Genomic DNA, 19,872 nt, shown 5'->3' on the forward strand with positions numbered 1-19,872 from the left:
ATAAACTATGAACTTCCAGTGTAATGTTTCAGAGGACGGAAACATCTTGTATTCATTGCAATTTATCTGGAACACAACTTACTTAGACTTTCTGTAGTACTCTTAGTCAGAGGTGATTAACCACCAATTTTAGAGCACTGACAGTTGCACAATGTTAATGTTTAATTAGCTAAAGGGAAACACCTGTAGTGTGGAGGAAGCGACTAAGATTAAACTATATGCATTCAGGTTGTAACAAAAGGCAAATTAAATGAGCGTACTATTTATCTTCAGGGAAAACATAGTTGCTAAATTGTTGGACATCCCCAACTCATGGGAAGTACAAGCAGTGAGTAACCTTTTGCATGTATATTTTGTTGCTGGCTTTTTACCAGTAAATTCCAATGAGGAATGTTTGTGAGTTTTCCTGTCCTTCCAGCACAAAGGCAGGCTGATTTTGTTCGGGACGTTTAGACAGATCTATCACACCTTCAGTTTAATGTTTCATGCCTTGCACTTGACATGTTACATCTCACCCAAAGAATTGGTTTGCCTCCCTTTCCTTCTCTTCTTCATCAGCCTTCCTGTATTCAAATGGAGGGGATTATTCTAAGTGCTTTCTTAACACCTTTCCTTTGCTGCTACTTTCACATTTATAATTATCCTTTCACGAAAGGATAAAAAGATTTAAAATGATTATTCTTGGCAACAGGCCTAAGGTGAAACCCTGTTGTAGTTAACGTGTAAATTATAATGTGTGCAGTTGTGAAGATGGGTTTGTGAAATGCTCCTCTAAACGCAAGAATTTAAAGGAAGCTGTCATAGAGTTTGTACTCTTTAACGGCTTATAGTCATTGAAAAGCATCTCAAGATATGTTATATCTGAAGGGTAAATGAAGAGTTTAAGTTAAATACAACCACTAACTTTCTGGAAGACAGGAAGATAAAGGATACAATAGCCTCTCAGCAAGGGTTTAGGAAAATGCAAAACCCCTTCCTTCCTCACTGTTACTTTGAAGTTTATTTGGAATGATTAATTTTCCTGTGGCTTAATGTAAATTGAGAATTAAATAGAAACTGTGTTACCTCACTGACTTTGCTTCCCCAGTTTTCAAACTAAGCTTGTGGATGGCTTTTCTAACCAAGTGCATTAGAAGTAGAACAAATCCTTTCATTTAAATAGGAAACTAAAGGAAAATACTTTTCGATTTTTATATCCTGCCAATTTTCAAAAAAGTTTTCTTTCAAAAGTTTAGATTGCAAAAAATATTCAGTGTGATTCTCTCCTGTTGCACTAATTGTAAACCTGCCACCTGTTAATATTTTTTTATTTTAAGCCAGTTCTGGGAGAGTTCAGGAGCCAAATATATTTGGCTCTTACTTCTGCCTCCAAAGCTCCAAAGCAATCTAACAAAAGCACTTCCATAGCATAGTACAAAGAATCCTGATAAAACATGAAAAATAATTCTCTTTCCCTCCCTCCATCCTTTCCTTCCTTCCTTCCTTCTCTCCTAGATGATGTTTACTTTGTACCAAGAATTTTGTTAGGTACAATCAAGAACTACATATTCAATAAGCTATATAGTCCCTATCAATAAGAAATTTAGAGTTAAGGCAAGTAGCTATATTCTAGTTACATCTTTTTTTTTTTTTTTTTTACAACAGGCAAAGTGGGACAAGCTGCTAACTTTACCATGGTGCTGAGATGAATTTAATTTACATTCATACAATGCCTGAAAGGATGAAAGTGTTGTACACATGAAATGCAAGGAAATGCTTTGCTGTTCCGAACATAGAAGGAGCATTAGAGTGAGGGTCATCATCAGCTCTTTTGTGAGGTGGATGTTACATTGCTCTCAGTACACCCCACTGATGGGGTTAACTTGCCAAGAGTCTTTAAGAATTTTAAATCTTCTGTGGTTTTGACCTTGATAAATGTTATTTTTTTCCCAAAAAGGAGAAGCAATCAATAGGTTTTCACTGCTTAGAGCAGGCTTTAAATTATATTTAATAATTATGTAATAGAAGCATGTTAGTTGAATTTATCTTGGAAAAAAATATCAGTGATAAAACACTTCTTTTTGAAATACTTCTAATTTTAGGTTATAAAAGTTTATTTCTATCTAATCCTCCTGCCTTGAGGCGAGTGTTATTTAACAGCATATTTGTTATTGTTTAGCCTGCTGTGCCAGAAAATAGCATTCTCTCAAAGAAGAAAACAACCCCCAGAAAGAGAAAGTCCAAAGACAATGAATACATACACGCTGAGATTCTGTCACAAAAAGTATTTTCTAGTACAATATTTATAATAATATTAATATAAGAGTAATGGTCTAGATAATGGCATGAATCAAAAAACAAAAGCAAAACCACACAGAATAAATACATTTTTAATAATAAATAAATACTCATTTCTTATTTATAAATACAGTTCCCTCTTGTAAACTTTGAAAAAGTTTCTAATGTTTTTTTACTCCATTTCCCTCCCTATATTTTGGGATAAATTTTGTGAATTCAAGTGTTAAACAGTGAACATAGTGTGTATATATTCATTTTCTCACAGTAAAACTATGGTTTTCTATTTTGAGCTGTGTCAGGCATTTTTCTAACCTTGAACTGTGCTGTGGGTTTAGCCATCAGGAAGGAGCCCACAACAACATATCCTACTCTTAGAGGCCTATATAGGCTTTGAATCTAAATCTAACATATGGATAAGCTGGTGAAGTTTGATTTCAAGTTTATCTCACATTAGTTAGAAGTCAGTCTTAAGGACTTGTATCACATTGCCCTTTTTGCAACCTTGTTTTGTTGCTAGTAGGAGCTATAGGATCAAATTGTCATCAGTATTATCAAGAAATCTCATCTGAAATGGAGACCCACATTAGCCATGGGTGCTATTAAATTCCATTTTGCTTCAGAAAGTGGTAAAACATTCTAGTGAGAGTCAAATGTACTTATGAGGGAACATTAAAATATGCAAATTGCATTGATTTTATTTTCCTATAGTTAAAGAAGAGATGTAAGTTATAGGTATGGGGGGAAATAACCATGTTTTTTGGAAAAGGTTCTCTTTTACAGGAAGAGTTTATTCACACTGGGTGAGGGGAACCTAGAAGGAAATAGGAAAATAATCTTTGCCAGCAGTTGGATTTGTTAAGTTTGTTTGCGTGAAGACAGTGAAGTAAAAGGTTATTTTGAGAATTCCATACTGAAAGTGATAGTACTTTTGACTTAGAACAGCTAATTGAAAAACAAAAAAACAGCTTCAAGTATACCCCTATAAAAACATTATCAAAGTAATTGTATGCTGCACCACACCACTACTGTATAAAGTGAGAATCTGTTTAAATTGGAAAATTCTGCTCAAAGATGCTCACACATAATCTATTTCTTTTCCCTTCTTGCATATTATTTTATTGTGGAGGATTTTAGAGAGGGGAGTTTCCCTTTCCAATTCTTCATAATTCCTTGAATCAAATCATTTTGATACCCATTTAGCAGATGATAAAACTGAAGCATAGAGAAGTTGAGTTTCTCAGGGTCACAAACTGTATCAATGGCACAGATAAATTCAGTTTCTGGGTTCATAGTCGCTTGCTGGGCTATTGAATTTTGCTGCCTCACGGGAACAATGATTTAGGAAGAAAAATGACTTTTAGAAAAGTGTGTTAATGTGCATCCAGGCCGCACTGTGTCAGGATTTACTCGTGATATTTGAATCTACCCAAATTTACCTGACTTCAAAATGAAAGGGAGGGTGGGCAGGGAACCTTATAAATGCATGTCCACTGCCATGGCCACCTTGAAGATCTTCATGCCTATTTACAAAAGTTTAGCAACTTATCCATGACTATGCCACAGTCAGCAGCAAAGAAAAATTAGAATTTAGTTCTCTATTTTCTAGTCAACTGCTATGAGCTATTCTGTCTTTGATGAAAATTTTCTTTATTATTTCGAAGCGGGAAAGAGGTGGGGGACAAAGGCTTTTAGGGGGAGGAATACCTAAAAAAACTGTTTTCCTATCAAAGTAAGGAATGGGGAAGGAAAATGAGAAAGAGATCTGTATATAAACATGTATTACATGTATTACAGTTACCTTAAGGAAAAATTAGAGTTGTGAAATTAAAGTGTAAAGGTTGAGCTCTTGAACTTTGCCTTACAAGTAAGGACGTATTGGGACGTAAATTAAGTATGTAGTAGGAGATGGTTGGGAGAGTTGGAAATTCTTTCAGTACTATCATTCAGATGAGACAACTACTTTTCTAACATGTAAACTGCAGGATATATCTCTCTGGCTAGACTTATTTTGGCCTTCAAAATTATTTCAGTGGAAATTTAACTCAATTAATAACTGCAAGCATAGTAATATTACTGTTGAATTTATATAGCACTTTAAAAATTGTGGTAAAATACATATAACATAAAATGTATCATCTTAAGCATTTTATTTATTTATTTGAAAAGAATTTTGGTAAAATACATGTAATATATAACTTACCCTCTATACCATTTTAAGTGTATAGTTCAGTAATATTAACTGTAATCACATTGTTATGCAACAGATCTCCAAAACTTTTTGATCTTGCAAAACTGAAACTCTATGCCCATTGAAGAACAACTCGCATTTCCCCCCCTCCTCCCAGCTACTGGCAAACACATTTCTACTTTCTGTTTCCATGAGTTTAATTACTCTAGATACCTCATATAATTGCAATCTTATAACATTTGTCTTTTTGTGACTGTCTTATTTCACTTAGTATAGTGTCCTCAAGGTTCATCCATGTTACAGTATGTGTCAGAATTTTCTTCCTTTTAAGTTGTATAGCACTTTTAGCTTTTCAAACTGGTGTTCACATATATTGATTAATTATCTACACACAACTCTAAGCTGAGGATAATGCTATAGTATTATGCACATATTTTGCCCTTTTTTGGGGTAATTTTCCATAGGACCAATCCAGCAGCTTTAGCTAAAATAGACATATGAGAAAGTGGAAAACTATGTATACTTAGAAGTTAATGAATTATCTGCTTTTGACCAGAAATGTAGCATGATTGTAATGATCAGATTAATAGATTATTTAGTTTACATCTCTAATCGTAAAATGAGATAACATATTTAGAATAGTCATGTAATTTGCCTGAGGTCAAACAGCTCAATAATGGCAAAACTGGTATATTAGTTTTCTGTTGCTGTGCAACAAATTGCCTCAAATTTAGCAACTTAAAATAACAACCATTTACTGCTCACAATTCTATCTGTCAGAAATCTGGAGGGGCTTGACTCTGTTCACAGTCTTACAAGGCTGAAATCTAGGTGTTGGTCAGGGTGGGCTGTTATCTGGAAGCTCTGCAGTAGAATCTGCTTACAAGCTCATTGACGTTGACACAAGCTAGTTCATTTCAACTGTAAAACTTGTGTACCTGTTTTCTTGCTGACTGTCAGCCCAGGGTTGCTCTTGGCTTCTAGAAGCTACCTGCATTCCTTGACATATAACGCTGTCCATTTTCATACCAGCAATGGTGTGTTCTCTAATTTTCTGTTTTTAAAGAGTTCATATAATTAGATTAGATCCACCTAGATAATCTCCTTTTCAATTAGCTCAGTCATGTGATTTGTTACCTTAATCACATGTAGAAAATCACCTTTGCCATGTAATATAACTTAATATCTCATTACATTCACAGTTTTAGCAGTTAGGGTTGGAAATCTTGGGATGGAGGAGAATTTTGGAATTCTGCCTCCCACAACTGAGATTAGAACTCAGGTTTAAGTCCTAGTGCTTTCCACTGCATTACACTGAATATCTAAGATTGTTTAAAGTAGTTTTATTTTAATATGGGTTGCTAATATTTATCCACATAGAGCAAACTTTTAAAAATATTTTAAATCAGCAAGGAAACTGGCTTCTGTATTTATCAATTAAATATGTGCTTCCAGGCTGTATTCCTAACCATAGAGACTAGTGCAGTCAGGTTAATAGTGATCAGCTTCCTAAAAATCTTACTCAACTTCCTAAGCCCTCCAGAGTTGTGATATTAACACCATACTCCTTAGATTTCTGATTGACATTCAAACATGAAATGTTAACTCTTGAGATCATCATGGGATTATGCACAGACTGACAATTACCAATGGTAATTGCCAGACATGAAAAATAATATTTTGGCTAGTTGTAACACACTCCCTTAATGCTGGTACTGAGTTCCCTTTGTGATAATCATTAAAGAGATCCTGTATGATGACACAAAGTAAAAGGCAGTGGCCTTTCAGAAAAACAGCACCGTTTACAGCAGGTTATACTGAAACCTTCCCAAGACAGTGGAGCTTAACAAAATTTTTCCCCAGGAACCCTAATACCTTGAAGATATTTCACAGTGGAAGGGTTCTAGTGTCAAATACTATGCTTAGCAGATAGTGAATCTACTCATCCAGCTGGAGAAGAACATTCATTTAAGAAGTAATTAGAGAAAAGGGAAGAAAGATATATTGAGGCAGATTGCTAGACCAAGGCATTTATAATTTATTTTGTATGCACTCAGGAAGTATTGAGGGTTCTAGAGCAAAAGATGACATAATGAAAGGATGTTTCACCAAAATTCAGATCACAGTTTATGTAGAATGTATTGGAACAATGAAACAACTTGTTGAACATAACCTGGGCATGAAGTGATGAGGGCCTGAAGTAGGGTGTTAGAGATAGGAATGGATAGAGATGGAAATTTGCAACATATATTACAATGGAACAAAAATATTGGAGACTGAAAATGAAGGGAGAGGTGGAGGGAGAATCAAAATTACCCTCAAGTTTATAGTTTTGGCAACGAAAAACATGCCTATATTGCTGACAAGACAAGAGAAGGAAGGTGTGGGGAGTGGGATTTGGGGAGGCATATTTTGAATTTGAGATGCCAGTGGAATGTATCCAAATGTGAATGTTAACTTCTTAACATTCTCTTAATATCAAATTTTTGAGCAGTGACACATTCTTTGAATTCAAGGATGCCTGTATTTTAAAAACATTGTGTCTGACAGTGATATGATACACTTTAGAAAGGGAAATGGTTCTTTTTTAAGCCTTTTATTTTATTATTATTTTTAACATCTTTATTGGAGTATAATTGCTTTACATTGTTGTGTTAGTTGCTGCTGTACAACAAAGTGAATCAGCCATACGTATACATATATCCCCATATCCCCTCCCGCTGGCGTCTCCTTCCCACCCTCCCTATCCCACCTTTCTAGGTGGTCACAAAGCACCTAGCTGATCTCCGTGTGCTATGCGGCTGCTTCCTACTAGCTATCTATTTTACATTTGGTAGTGTATATATGTCAATGCCACTCTCTCACTTCGTCCCAGCTTACCCTTCCCCCTCCCCGTGTCCTTAAGTCCACTCTCTACGTCTGCGTCTTTAGGGAAATGGTTATTTAATTTGATTCACTCTAAGATTTACTACGGTGCAGTGATTCTATCGATGTTAATCGGAATTACATAAGCAGAACGAAAAGAGGCTACTAAGAATTCGTCATATGCCAGCATTTCTGTTATACAATCTTTGTTAATTATACTAAGACGTTTATTAGAATTCAGTCAATTTATGACAAAAACTAAACTTGTTTAAAGGTGCTAACACCAGGCTTAGAGCACATTTAATTTAAATAGGGAGCAGAGTTAAGTAAATGAAGTATAAAATAGCTTCACATTTATACTTTCTAAGAAGTGAGTAGTCAACCCTTAAATTGTCTATTACATCAGATTTCTTTTTTATTGAAGGAAAAATAGAAATTCAGCATTAGAAAAGGAATTAAATATCACCATTTAAAATAATAACTATAAATTATCCAATTTATTACAATCATAAGATTAATGCTAAACATGAATTATTCTACATGATCCTTGGTACTGTAATACATGACCCCAACAAGGAAGATTTTCCCTCATCCCCTGAACACCCTTATGTTAAAGATAATTTCCTTAGCTTCCCTAACTCTAATGGAATGCTGGTATTGATGCTTTTAATGTATTCAAATTTAAGATTTGGATATGCCTATAAGAACTGAAAAAGGGAGTAAATGGTAATGGAATATAAATGACCTTGCCTCTGGTGTGTTTTTTTGTTCCTTGTGTTGATAACTCCTAGAAACATGATGAGCCACACTTTAAGTTCCCATAAACCAAGAGCTGATTGACGCCCAGTTTAACATAAGCACCATTTTATGAGAGTTACCATAGTGACCAGGTTCCAGTTATCAGCTTGAACAATTTCATATATGATTAATGTTAATTGCCCATTTTGCATGGATGACTTTTTCCCGGGTGCTGAATTGGTTGCTGCTGCCTTTGATCTGGTTGAGAATACAATCCAGTGCAATAGTTAGACAAGTGATCAGTTTGCTAACACTGAGAGAAGATGGATTTAAGTTGCTGTGAGGTCAGAGTTTGTTTCTCTTCATAAACACTGAAAGGTCAGGTAGAGTTTAACTGCCATTGGCATCCTTGAAATGTTGTAATAAATGTCAGGCCTAAGAGATTATTATTATCCACAATGCAATTAAAAGTCTTATTGTTCTGATAGAAAGATTCTTATTCAATTTAACAAGCATATTGAAAAGTCAGAGCAGCATTCTCATAGTCAGGTAAACAACACCTTCAAAGCTAATGGCATTCTTGGTTTTCTTGGTTTCTAATGTAATTGAAAAAACGACACATTCAGGGACTATCCCAAGGGATTTTAAATATCAGTGATGGCTCTGAAAAGTGAATCCCAGGTCATGGCTCGCAGCTCCCACTTCAGGAATCCAATTGCAGCGATCTTTATAAGTTGCTGCTAATATCACAGTTAACTGCCACTATATCCTCAGTTTGTCCAAGAATGTTATGAGTGTTTCTTTAAAGAGTAGTAAGCCAAACTTTCATTGAAGAGGATAACATGACTTGTGGTTCCTCGCTAAATCATGTGCTGACCATATATGGTTTACATTAAATATCTTGAAGTCTCATGACATCACTAATTAATTTATTAATAAGATATTTTCTTTGAAATAAAATTACTCAATTGTTTACTCCTTGATTCATATACAAATGGCTGATGATACAAGATAAAAATAACTCCAACAGTGAAATTTCATAATCTTAATGAGCAAAGTATCAGCTACTTTATTACAACTTGGAATAGATATTTCACAGACTGTGGCATATCTTGTTGACACCAGAAGACCTACTGAATTTCTTTCTTAGGGACCCGTCAACTCTACAGAGTTTATAAACTTTGAGGTAACACTCTGATGGTAATCCTCTTTAACTGCAGAAAAAAAAATACTGTTGATACATATTTCAATTTTTTTTCTTTAATCTCAGGAAGCTGAGTTACTATTTCATTTCTCCTGAAGAAGTTTACAGAGTGAAGGGTAAAATACATATCAGGATAAATTATGTTATAGGATGAACTGGACCCAGAGAAAATCATGATTCTTTGATATAATTTCCTTCCAAACCACCTATAAATGTTACACCTAATGTTGATTTTATAAAGCTGATGATCTCAAAGATTTAGCTGAGCTTTTAAATAAGAGTTTTGCTATTTTGGCGGGTTGTTTGCCTTGTACCATAAAGTTTTGTTTATGGTGCTCATGGGTGATATATCCACTGAGCCATTTGAGTGGGAACTTTAAAAAGGGCCTGTTTTATTTTACAGAGTACAAATAACCTTGTAATTAAACTGAAAACAAATAATTGCCAACAAGCAATTATCATTCATTTAAAGAGTAATTACATGGTTATTTGTGCCCTGTAAAATAAAGCATTACTGAAATCAGTAACACAATCAATATTTTAACAGAAACAGGATGCTGCAATGATGAACCTTTCAACCTATGCTGATTAAACTGTCACCCAAATAACAGTTTTCTAGTTAAATCACCACATGTTTATTTGTCTCGATTAATATGTAAATATCTGCCTAATGCTAATAAAGCTCTTAAAGATAAGAAGTGTGGTAAGATCATCTATCAAGAATATTTCCCAACTTTCTACAGAGTCCTCCATAGTCTTTCGTCATGTTGTCAGGCTTGTGTTCTTTGAAAAGAAATGCAAGAACTTTATTGCTAGGAATGTCTTACTACTGAGGGTTATTTGGTCTAAAAGTAAGAATAAATCTATCTTGTATTAGTATGGAGCTCTATTGATTATAAAGCACCTTCACAAATTTTATTCTAATTAGTTTACCCTAGGGGCCCAAGTCTTCTTTCCAAGAGTATAAACAAAGACATCTGAATATGATTTTTCTCTCTGATAAGTTTAAACAAGTGTGGAAGGATACATCACACAACCATACTCACTAAAGAGTTAATCATAAATTTTAAATAGCAGGTCAAACACGCATCTCTATCACTAGACCTTAAGCTCTTCAAAGGCAGAAGCTGTTCTAGGTTCTCACAATATATCAATGAACAAACAGACCAAAACCCTTGCCCTTGTCAAGCTAACTTTTTAACCTTGTAACCCTGATACCTAGTTTCAATGCCAGATACACACTGAATGGGCACTTAGTGCATGTTTGTTTATTGGATGATTGAATAAGTGAAACTGTCATTACACATGAATAACTGCTGGAACCTTCAGCCCTTGAATAGGTCTTGAAGTTTGTAGGAACTTTCAGACGTAAGACAGTATCTATCATCTACCCTTCTTTAACCTTGTAAATAGTCAGATTGGACTGGATCATATTTTGAAGCTCTTATAATTGCTGTAAAGTCCAAAGTTTAAAAGTGATTACCTGATGATTAAATGATGGCTTTCAATTTATTTGGTCAATAATAGAGCAATCTAAGGAATATTTGGAAACTGTAGCCATGGCAAAATAATGTGTCCTATCATTACTTATTAACTGATTTTATTTAACCATTTACCAGCCCCTACTGTGTGCTAGACACCATGAGAATTGCTCAGGGTATAGTGACAAACAAAAACAGACATATGTGCTGCCTTCATGACCTTACGTTTTAGTTGGGGAGGCTCACAACTAATCATATCAACATCATAAAATTATAAACTGAAAATAATGTTAGGATGGAGAATATGATCCTCTTGGCTTATAGCATTTGTAGTAAATACTACCGAGCCATTTGTGACATTAGCCATGAATTCCCCAATACGTAATCTGATGGTGGGAAATTTGACCGAATTTTTCAAATCTTGGAATTTAAGGTAGAACCATCAGACTAAGAGGCCTGTAATCTAGTGCCCCCCAAGCCAGAGTCAGCTTACTGGAAAAGAGCTACATCAAATTGTGAGATTGACCAATAAATTTAGAACAGAACTATTTAAAACTTATAGCTTCCAAAGTATACTGTCAACAACTGTCTCAGGGAAGTAGAGTGAGCATCAGGCTGCTTTCTTCTGGAGACAGCCTGTCTGAAATTGATTATAAGCATAAAGACAGCACTGAAATTTTTATGCTGGAAAAGTACAGAGTTATCAGGTGGTCTTTAATAAAGGTAGTAGGCTTGAATTCTGACAAATAGAAAGATACAAAGAATCACTTGGAAAGTACAGACTTGGTGACGATTATTCAACAAAAAATGCCTTTTTCTAATGACTGCACATAACCTGATGAATATTGTTCAGTGACCTTGGGATCCTTTAGGGTATTTGAAGTAAACTGGATATTTTTCTTATCACTATTCCTTCAAAGAGTTAGGAAGCCATAAAACAGGGCAAGGACAAACAGGATAACAATGCTGAATTAAAGAAAATAAATTATAGCCCAAACTTGAGTAGAAAGAGGGAGAGGAGATTCAGTTTATAAAATTGAAACATTAAATGAGAAAAAAAGAAACTTTCATGCTAGATTGATATACAATACTGATGTACAATGAAAGAAAATAACATCAGCACAGTGTATGAAAAATGAACGGGGTAATAGTACCTCTGTGTAAGGTTGCTAGAAGTTGTCTTCATTTAAAAGCAGAGTTTGTCTTACATTGATGGAGCACTTTGCTACTGCAAAGTTGATAGAGTGAGGTTTAACTTAAATTTCTTTGTGAACAAAAAGTCATTTTTGGAAATGTTCCTTATCTGAACCTTATAAATTTTTGCAGCTTGGGTTATTTAATATAGTATTTTGCAGTATTTTGTCAAAATCCCTCTTATTCAGCTTTGTAAACTGAATTTCTACTAAGAAGCAACAGCAATATTTTAAGTAACGTTAAGAAAGTAATATTTGAAATACACTGCATGACTTGAGAATGACTTGATCCTAATGTTCAGTGACATAAGTCTGTTCATGTGGTGACAGCTTCTAAATGATATATTCAGTACACTGACTGTATTAGGGTACAAGATGGAAGCCTGATACTGACTTTCTATTTCATTATTTTATGGATTAACATTTGCAACTGCAAACTGTTCACACCTGGGTGAAGAATGTGCAAATAGAATAGGTTAGGTTAATGTGTTAAGTTTAGCATCAACCCATCAGTTAAAAATACCAATTAATCTGTGAGACAAAACAACCTAGATTGCAAAGGTGGCAGGTTTCCTTAGTACAGCCACTCCAAGAGAGTGTACTGCTGGTTATACAGCCTGGTTTAAATAATAGGTATGAAAAAAACCTGAGGGCAGGGGTTCTTTGTTCCTTGTGGGCTCCCAGCAGCTGTGGAAATGTTAGTAAATATCAGGTCTTATTCTACATGTCAGCTTTTTACCCCTCACCTCTGGCATGCTGAGCAGAGACTTAATCACTTCACATTCTATACGATCCTAATTCTGTAACCCCCTATCTCAGATCTCAGTTGCATGTATTAATACCAGGGATCAAGTGTACCTTTAAGAGCGGGGGTAACTTTGGGTTTCTCACAACAGGTAAGCTGTATTGCAAAGTGCTGGCTTGTAAATAGAATCTAAACTAGAAATTGATCTCTTATGGTTTTAATGCTTGCCATAATTATTTTGGAAGTTTAGTATAAAGTATTGGTGCTTTAGTAATCAATGAAAATAGTCTTTAATATAAAATTCTATCATTCTTGGCAATTAAACAAGATTTAGGCAAATGTAGCAAGTGATGGTATTTCCAAAGAGCATATTTTAACCTGATCTTTGTCTGTTTTTCAACAGTTCAAGGCCTGGAAGGCCTCCTAAGCGTTCTTTGGGAGTGTTGCAAGACAATGCTCGCCTTCTGCCCCATTCAGTCCCAGGCCTCTTATCACCAGGACTTATCACTCCGACAGGTAATAAAATCCATCCGATGATCAGCCTTGTCTCTTCATACTGCCCAGCATTTGAAATGAACTAATATTGATCTAACTGCCTTGTCCTTCAGGGTTTTTCAAGCTCTACTAGAGGTTACATTATTGAATTTTTTTGAGTATTCATGAAAACATTTTGTTATTCCAGTGACTCAAATCAAATGGACATGACTTAAAAATTAATTGTCATTTCCTTGTAAGAAATCTCTTTCAAGGCCTTATTGTGTGTATGTATGTATGTTTTTGTGTGCTGTGGGCAGAGATGGCGGGGGGCGGGGGAGACTGGCCAAACTAGCATTTTCTCAAAGCCTCCTATGGGATGTAGTATACCTGCTTGTTGATATGTCTCAATAATATTCCTTTTGTTTCCAAAAGTTCTGGGCATCTGTGTATCTTTTCCATGTTACTTCTCTAGGATAAAATGTAGAAATAATATGCATCATCCCTGGTAGTACCTTATGATTAGAAAAGAAGAAGGTGCAAGTAGTAATTGTCTTAAATAATGATTCAGTGTTTTTCATCGAACACTGTGATAAACAGTACTCCCCTAAAAATACCAGTCTCATAAATTTGCATTTTTGAATCTCTGAAACAAAGAACATAAAAGCACATAAAACACTCAAAAATAAGCTTGCAACTATACCTCAATTAAAAAAAAAGAATTGAAAAAAAATAAGCTTGCTATTTCTCTAACTGAACCTTTAAAAATCATTAAAGCTACTGTGTGGTAGAAAATGTATTTAATGGCAATATGATCTTTGTATCTTCAATAATACATAAAACTAAAAAAAACCTAATGTGTTTTGAGTATTAGGTCCTAGGTAATGCAAAATTATATGAGCAGTAGTCCTTGTCACAGTAGAATTAGGGAGAAGGTCATGTAAACTAATAATTTCAATTTCATTAAAGTATGATAGAGACTATAATACAAGTACATACAAGTTGCTATAATATCACAGAATGGGAGCAATTAAGTCAATTTGTTAAGTTGAGTAATGCTCATAGAGATTTGAGTTATGTCTTATAGGCTGAGTGTTGGACAGATGGAGAATCAGAGGAAAAACATCCTCTGTAGACAGATATACACTGATGAGAAAGGGCCTGGTATGCTAGGGGGAATAGCAATTAAGTGGAAGAGACTGGAGCAGAGATTTAAGATGGGAGACTTATAGGTGATACAGTTAGAGTTAGAAAGAGTGGGAAAAACCAGCTTGTGAAGCTATCTTGTTTAACAGTTTAGGATTTTCCCTATAGACCAATGGTTTTCCAAAGGATCTTTCAAGGACTTTCCTTACTGGCTGACATGGGATTGGAGAAGTACTTCTAGGTTCCCCACTTCTGCCTCAGAATTTTACATGTTCTATTTCATATAGGATTTTGTTCAAATAATAAAACAAATGCTGCTGTAGGTAAAAGGAACCACTGATAAGTAACTGAGTAAATACTTTAAAAACAATTGCTGTTGAAGGTAAGTAGCAATGAAGGGAGAAATACTGAGGACCTGAATTGAGGAGAATTCAATAGAGTAGAAAAGAGATTCATAGTTGCTTCATAATTAGAATTAATCACACTTGATAACTGATCAAAATAGAGAGTGAGAGGATGAAATCTAGGATGATTCATGTCTAGCCTAGGTTATAAATTGGATGATTATGTCATTAGCTAACATAGAGAATTTAGGAAGAGACTCAGGCTTTGGGGATTAAATAATGATTTTTTAGACTTTAAATATTTATAAACAAATTCTGATACAAGAAGAAAGCAGCCCTGTGCATATAAATGAATATAGAGGGCATAACAGTGCCTGAAATATATTACCTTGGTGCTCAATAAATGATAATCTATTTATTGACTTCTAAAATACATTGACAGAGCCTAGAATCAGTACCATGTAAATAATCAGGTCTCTGTCCTGATGAAAGATGTATCCTGTGTAGATGGAAGAAAAAAAGATTTTATAATTGGTTTGAGGCTAATGTACTCTTGAGTAAACTTCGGTACCTTATCTGTTGAGAAAAACCTGTAATATATATTAAGTTTCTATTATGTACCAGACATGGGTGCTAAGTGTTTTATATAAACTTTATTTAATCTTATAGTAACCTTATGAATATTGTCTTCATTTTTCAAGTAAACAATGTATGGCTCAGTGAGTTTAAATTAATTGCTTGAGGTTACAGAGCAACTGAGTGGCAGAACTGGGTTTTAGACCCAGGTCTTTTAAAGTCCAGGGCCCATACTTTTTCCTCATCATAATGATGTCTTATAGTAATGTTAAAATCCAGTTTGAGGTTTTCATCCCCTCCTAATTTGCTTGGCATGTATGCTTCAATTCCTACAAAATAACGGAGCCTCCTTCCTTGGATTAGAGCCTTGGCCTTCCGTCTTACAACTTGGATTTACCACAATGAGAATTATTGGAACAAAAAAAGACTCCTCAATTCATAACCCTTTGCTTGTGCCTAGAATGAGATGGTAGAGACAGATAAAGGATTGAGTACGGAAAGGCATGAATACTTCAGTCTAAATGGCAGACAGTAGAAAAATCATTAAACGGGAAGGAAGAGGAATCTGCACAGCTCTATAGTAATTTCTCTTCTTAGAATACATTAATTTATTTCACATGCTCAAGGATATCCTACTCAATTACAGTCATATAAGAAGAAAAATGCTCTGTAAGCCAAGTAGAAATAATTCTGGGATTATGCATTATTTTGTATTAGACACGCTTCTTCACTCCTCCATTAACAAAGATAATTGAGATAGAATCAATTCTCAATTTAGCTATCAGTAAGTTTCATATTTGGCATTACACTTACTATCCATTAAAAACTTAACTTTCATTAATTTTACTTAAATATACTTTTGAAGAATTCAGTTGATATTTTTAATGATCTGTTATGGGTTGAGAATTATCCTTTTTTTCCCAAATGATTGTTAAAATGCTTTACAGTATTTTCCTGTTTCAGGTCCTTATGTCTCAACATTTTTTTTGTAAAGAAAGAGATAATATTTTACAGCTCTGTATAATTTTACATACAACTGTCAAATTAATTATTGATAAGAGTCTGCTGTTATCTTCTGTTTCAATGTCATATGTCTGGAGAAGCCTCTTTGAACCCTGCTGAGTTTGCCTAAGTAAATGAAACTTGTTCTCCATTTGTTTATATTATTTCTTTGCATATGCAACTTGAAAATGGGGTCTAAGGGTAACAAAATACAATGATCATGACATCTCTTTTTAAATATAGTGGTGTTTTGTATATTATTTTTGCCTTTAAATTGTTATTTCCCCCCCAACAGTTGCAAGCAAAAAAGTGCAAGTAAAAAGGTTGAGAAATGGTTAAGTCATCATGCTTAGATGTGAGAAGAGTTCTCTATTTATTCATATAGCTTGACATGTAAATTCTTTAAAATGCAGAATAATATCAGGTATGCCATATTGTTTTAACTGCTTAGCATAAAGGTATTTCAAATTTTCTACTTTATGTGATTTTATTTCCTTTTTTTGATGTGTATCGTTTTTCCATTTCAAAGATGTTTATTTTCCTCTTCGTTATATTTCCTCTATATAATGGAAACTGATTCATTCAAACCCCACTAATTCAGATCTTGAGATAATTCAGAGAGTGGCTATGCTAAAGTCTCTGGTATTAATAAACGTATCTCATTTAGCAAATGAAAAGTATAAATAAAAATGTGTGTGTGTGTGTGTGTGTGTGCATTGGTGTAGGGTCATTAAAATACTTGGGAAACTTAAATGTACTTAGGTATCTAAAAATTACTTCAAAAAATTAATTTCTATAAGTATAATCAACATACTAATTACTGATGATAATTCTATTTTCACTAAGATAGGACCCCACAGGTACTATTCTTGACAATATTGTCTGATATCCATTTAGAGATTATATCTATGTAACTACAGACCAAGAGATATAGTATGTATGTATATATGTATGTATCTATCATCAATTAATACCTGTCTATAGATAAAACTGTATATGAATTCATGATTTTCATTTAACATATGTTTCTTTTTTTAAATTGGAGTATAATTGCTTTACAATGTTGTTAGTTTCTGCTGTACAATGAAGTGAATCAACTATATGTATACCTATATCCCCTCTTTCTTGGACCTCCCTCCCACACCCCCCCATCTCACCCATCTAGGTAGTGACAGAGCACCGAGCTGAGCTTCCTGGGCTTTATAGAGTGTTCCCACTAGCTATCTATTTTACTCACAGTAGTGTATATATGTCAATCCTAATCTCCCAGTTCATCCCACTCTCCCCTTCCCCTCCTGTGTCCATATATCTGTTCTCTATGTCTATGTCTCTATGCCCGTTCTGCAATAGGTTCCTCTGTACCATTTTTCTAGATTCCACATATATGAGTTAATATATGATATTTGTTTTGCTCTTTCTGACTTACTTTACTCTGTATGACAGACTCTAGCTCCATCAACATCTCTACAAATAACCCAATGTTGTTCCTTTTTATGGCTGAGTAATATTCCATTGTATATATGTACCACATCTTCTTTATCCATTCATCTGTTGCTGAGCATTTAGATTGTTTCCATGTCCTGGCTATTGTAAATAGTGCTGCAATGAACCTTGGGGTACATGTGTCCTTTTGAATTATGGTTTTCTCAGGGTATATGCCTAGTAGTGGGATTGCTGGGTCATATGGTAGTTCTATTTTTAGTTTTTTAAGGGACCTCCATACTGTTCTCCACAGTTGGCTGTATCAATTTACATTCCCACCAACAGTACAAGAGGGTTCGCTTTTATCCACACCCTCTCCAACATTTATTGTTTGTAGATTTTTTGATGCTGGCCATTCTGACCAGTGTGAGGTGATACCTCATTGTAGTTTTGATTTGCATTTCTTTAATAGTTAGTGGTGTTGAGCATTTTTTCATGTGCTTCTTGTCCATCTGTATGTCTTCTCTGGTGAAATGTCTATTTAGGTCTTCTGCCCATTTTTTAATTGGGTTGTTTGCTTTTTTTGATATTGAGCTCCATGATCTGTTTGTATATTTTGGAGATTAATCCTTTGTTGCTTCTTTTGCAAATATATTCTCCCATTCTGAGGGTTGTCTTTTCATTAACATATGTTTCTTGAACATCTGTTCGGCACCAAACATTATGAGAAAACATTACAACACATTGAAATAAAATTCATTTTGTGAGTCAGATTTTTCTCAAATTCCATCTAGACTTTTATTGAGTTACTACAAAATGATGAAATTTAATATTTTTGCCTTCATATATTGCACTGCTGATATTCTCATCTCATGTTTCTGTCTCTGTTTCTATTGTACAATCTGTGTGTCTTAATTCCCTGATAAGTCATTAATACAAAATAATCCTATTACCTAGTATTTTCTGTAAAATATTTTGAGTTATAGAGGGAAAAAGAAGAAGGACTTTTATCCCCATCTTTCTCTGCAGATCTGGAGAAGTGCTGATATCCCTGGATCACACTCAAAGCACGGATTAGTCATGTGTGCCTTTGAATTTCCCAAAATATGACTACTCCCCTTTCCTCAGTTTATGAATCATTTCAAACAGACAGACATGGAATTTGTCCTGAGAGAGATTTAAACTGACAGCTTACAAGGAAGTAATAAAGTGCTTCAAATGAAATTCCTGTAGTGTTCACTCTTTAAAAGATAGCAGATTCTTCATCTTTTTTTTTCCTTCGAGTTCTATTGTGACAAAATATTTTTAGGAATTTCAGCTGCCATCCAATTCCCGGGAAACTGAGCCTGTGAATATCCAATCCTGTAATAGTAGCTACAACAATCAACTCAGGATTGGCAGAGCCATAAGTAGAATCCTGCCAGGTCTTTGCAGTGAGATTTTAGCTTCATGATATGGAATAATGCCAGTTAGCCTGATAGCATGATTGGAATCAGCACCCTTCCCTTTTCAAGATGCATTTCATGTTCTTACTCAGTTGGCTTGGATGCTAAGAAGTGGTCATAAGGAGGACAAAGTGGTCCTAGGCCTTTCTTCTGTGAGTGTAAGACAGGAGAGATCTATCTAGAAAGAACCAAACCAACCTTTTCAATTGTCAACTTAAGACATTTCTGTTTCTGTGACTATCTTTGACGTTTTCAATGAGTAATATTGTAAAGCATGCTTCATGTCACACAAATGGTAACTACTTTCATGTCATTGCATTTTCTTTATTTCTCATGTGTCCAGGAAGAACCATTGGCCTAATAGGAGCCAGAGTTGAATGACTAAAATTTTCTAATATAGAGTTTAGACTAACATACAATTTTGGTATCTCCACTAAACAAAAAGATTAACTACATCAGTTTAATAACAGGAACTTCATTCATTATATTAGCTAAATCTGGGTTTCCATAACACTGATTTCTATTTAAATATTTGTCAGTGCTTTTTTCTATATATATTATAATTATCCTAACCTAAAAATGTCTCCACCCAATGTTTTTAGGTGCCTGCGATGGCTCATAGAGCAAAAGCCATTGCTTATTTCCAATGTAGATGGAGGAGAAAACTTGGAATTTAAGCAAACCTTACAGGATGGTGATGGTGATGATGATGATGATAAGCTTTATAGTGCTTTTTTAAGTGCTCCCAAATCTTTAATGTGTGTCTATGTGT

The 19,872-nt window shown here is 34.6% G+C and overlaps 1 protein-coding gene across 2 annotated transcripts in view; it reads left to right on the forward strand.

Annotated features, from left to right (window-relative positions):
- The window catches only part of DACH2 (dachshund family transcription factor 2), a gene marked incomplete at its 5' end in the record, with an annotated part of 679,019 nt that overhangs the window by 232,118 nt on the left and 427,029 nt on the right, over positions 1-19,872 (forward strand). For both annotated transcript variants that reach the window (XM_082610726.1, XM_082610727.1), the window contains one exon: positions 13,095-13,207. In XM_082610726.1, coding sequence (XP_082466852.1) covers positions 13,095-13,207 — 113 coding nt within the window. The remainder of the gene's footprint in view (positions 1-13,094; positions 13,208-19,872) is intronic.

This window comes from Mesoplodon mirus (assembly GCF_964341445.2).
Source record: "Mesoplodon mirus genome assembly, chromosome: X".
Taxonomy (NCBI): domain Eukaryota; kingdom Metazoa; phylum Chordata; class Mammalia; order Artiodactyla; family Ziphiidae; genus Mesoplodon; species Mesoplodon mirus.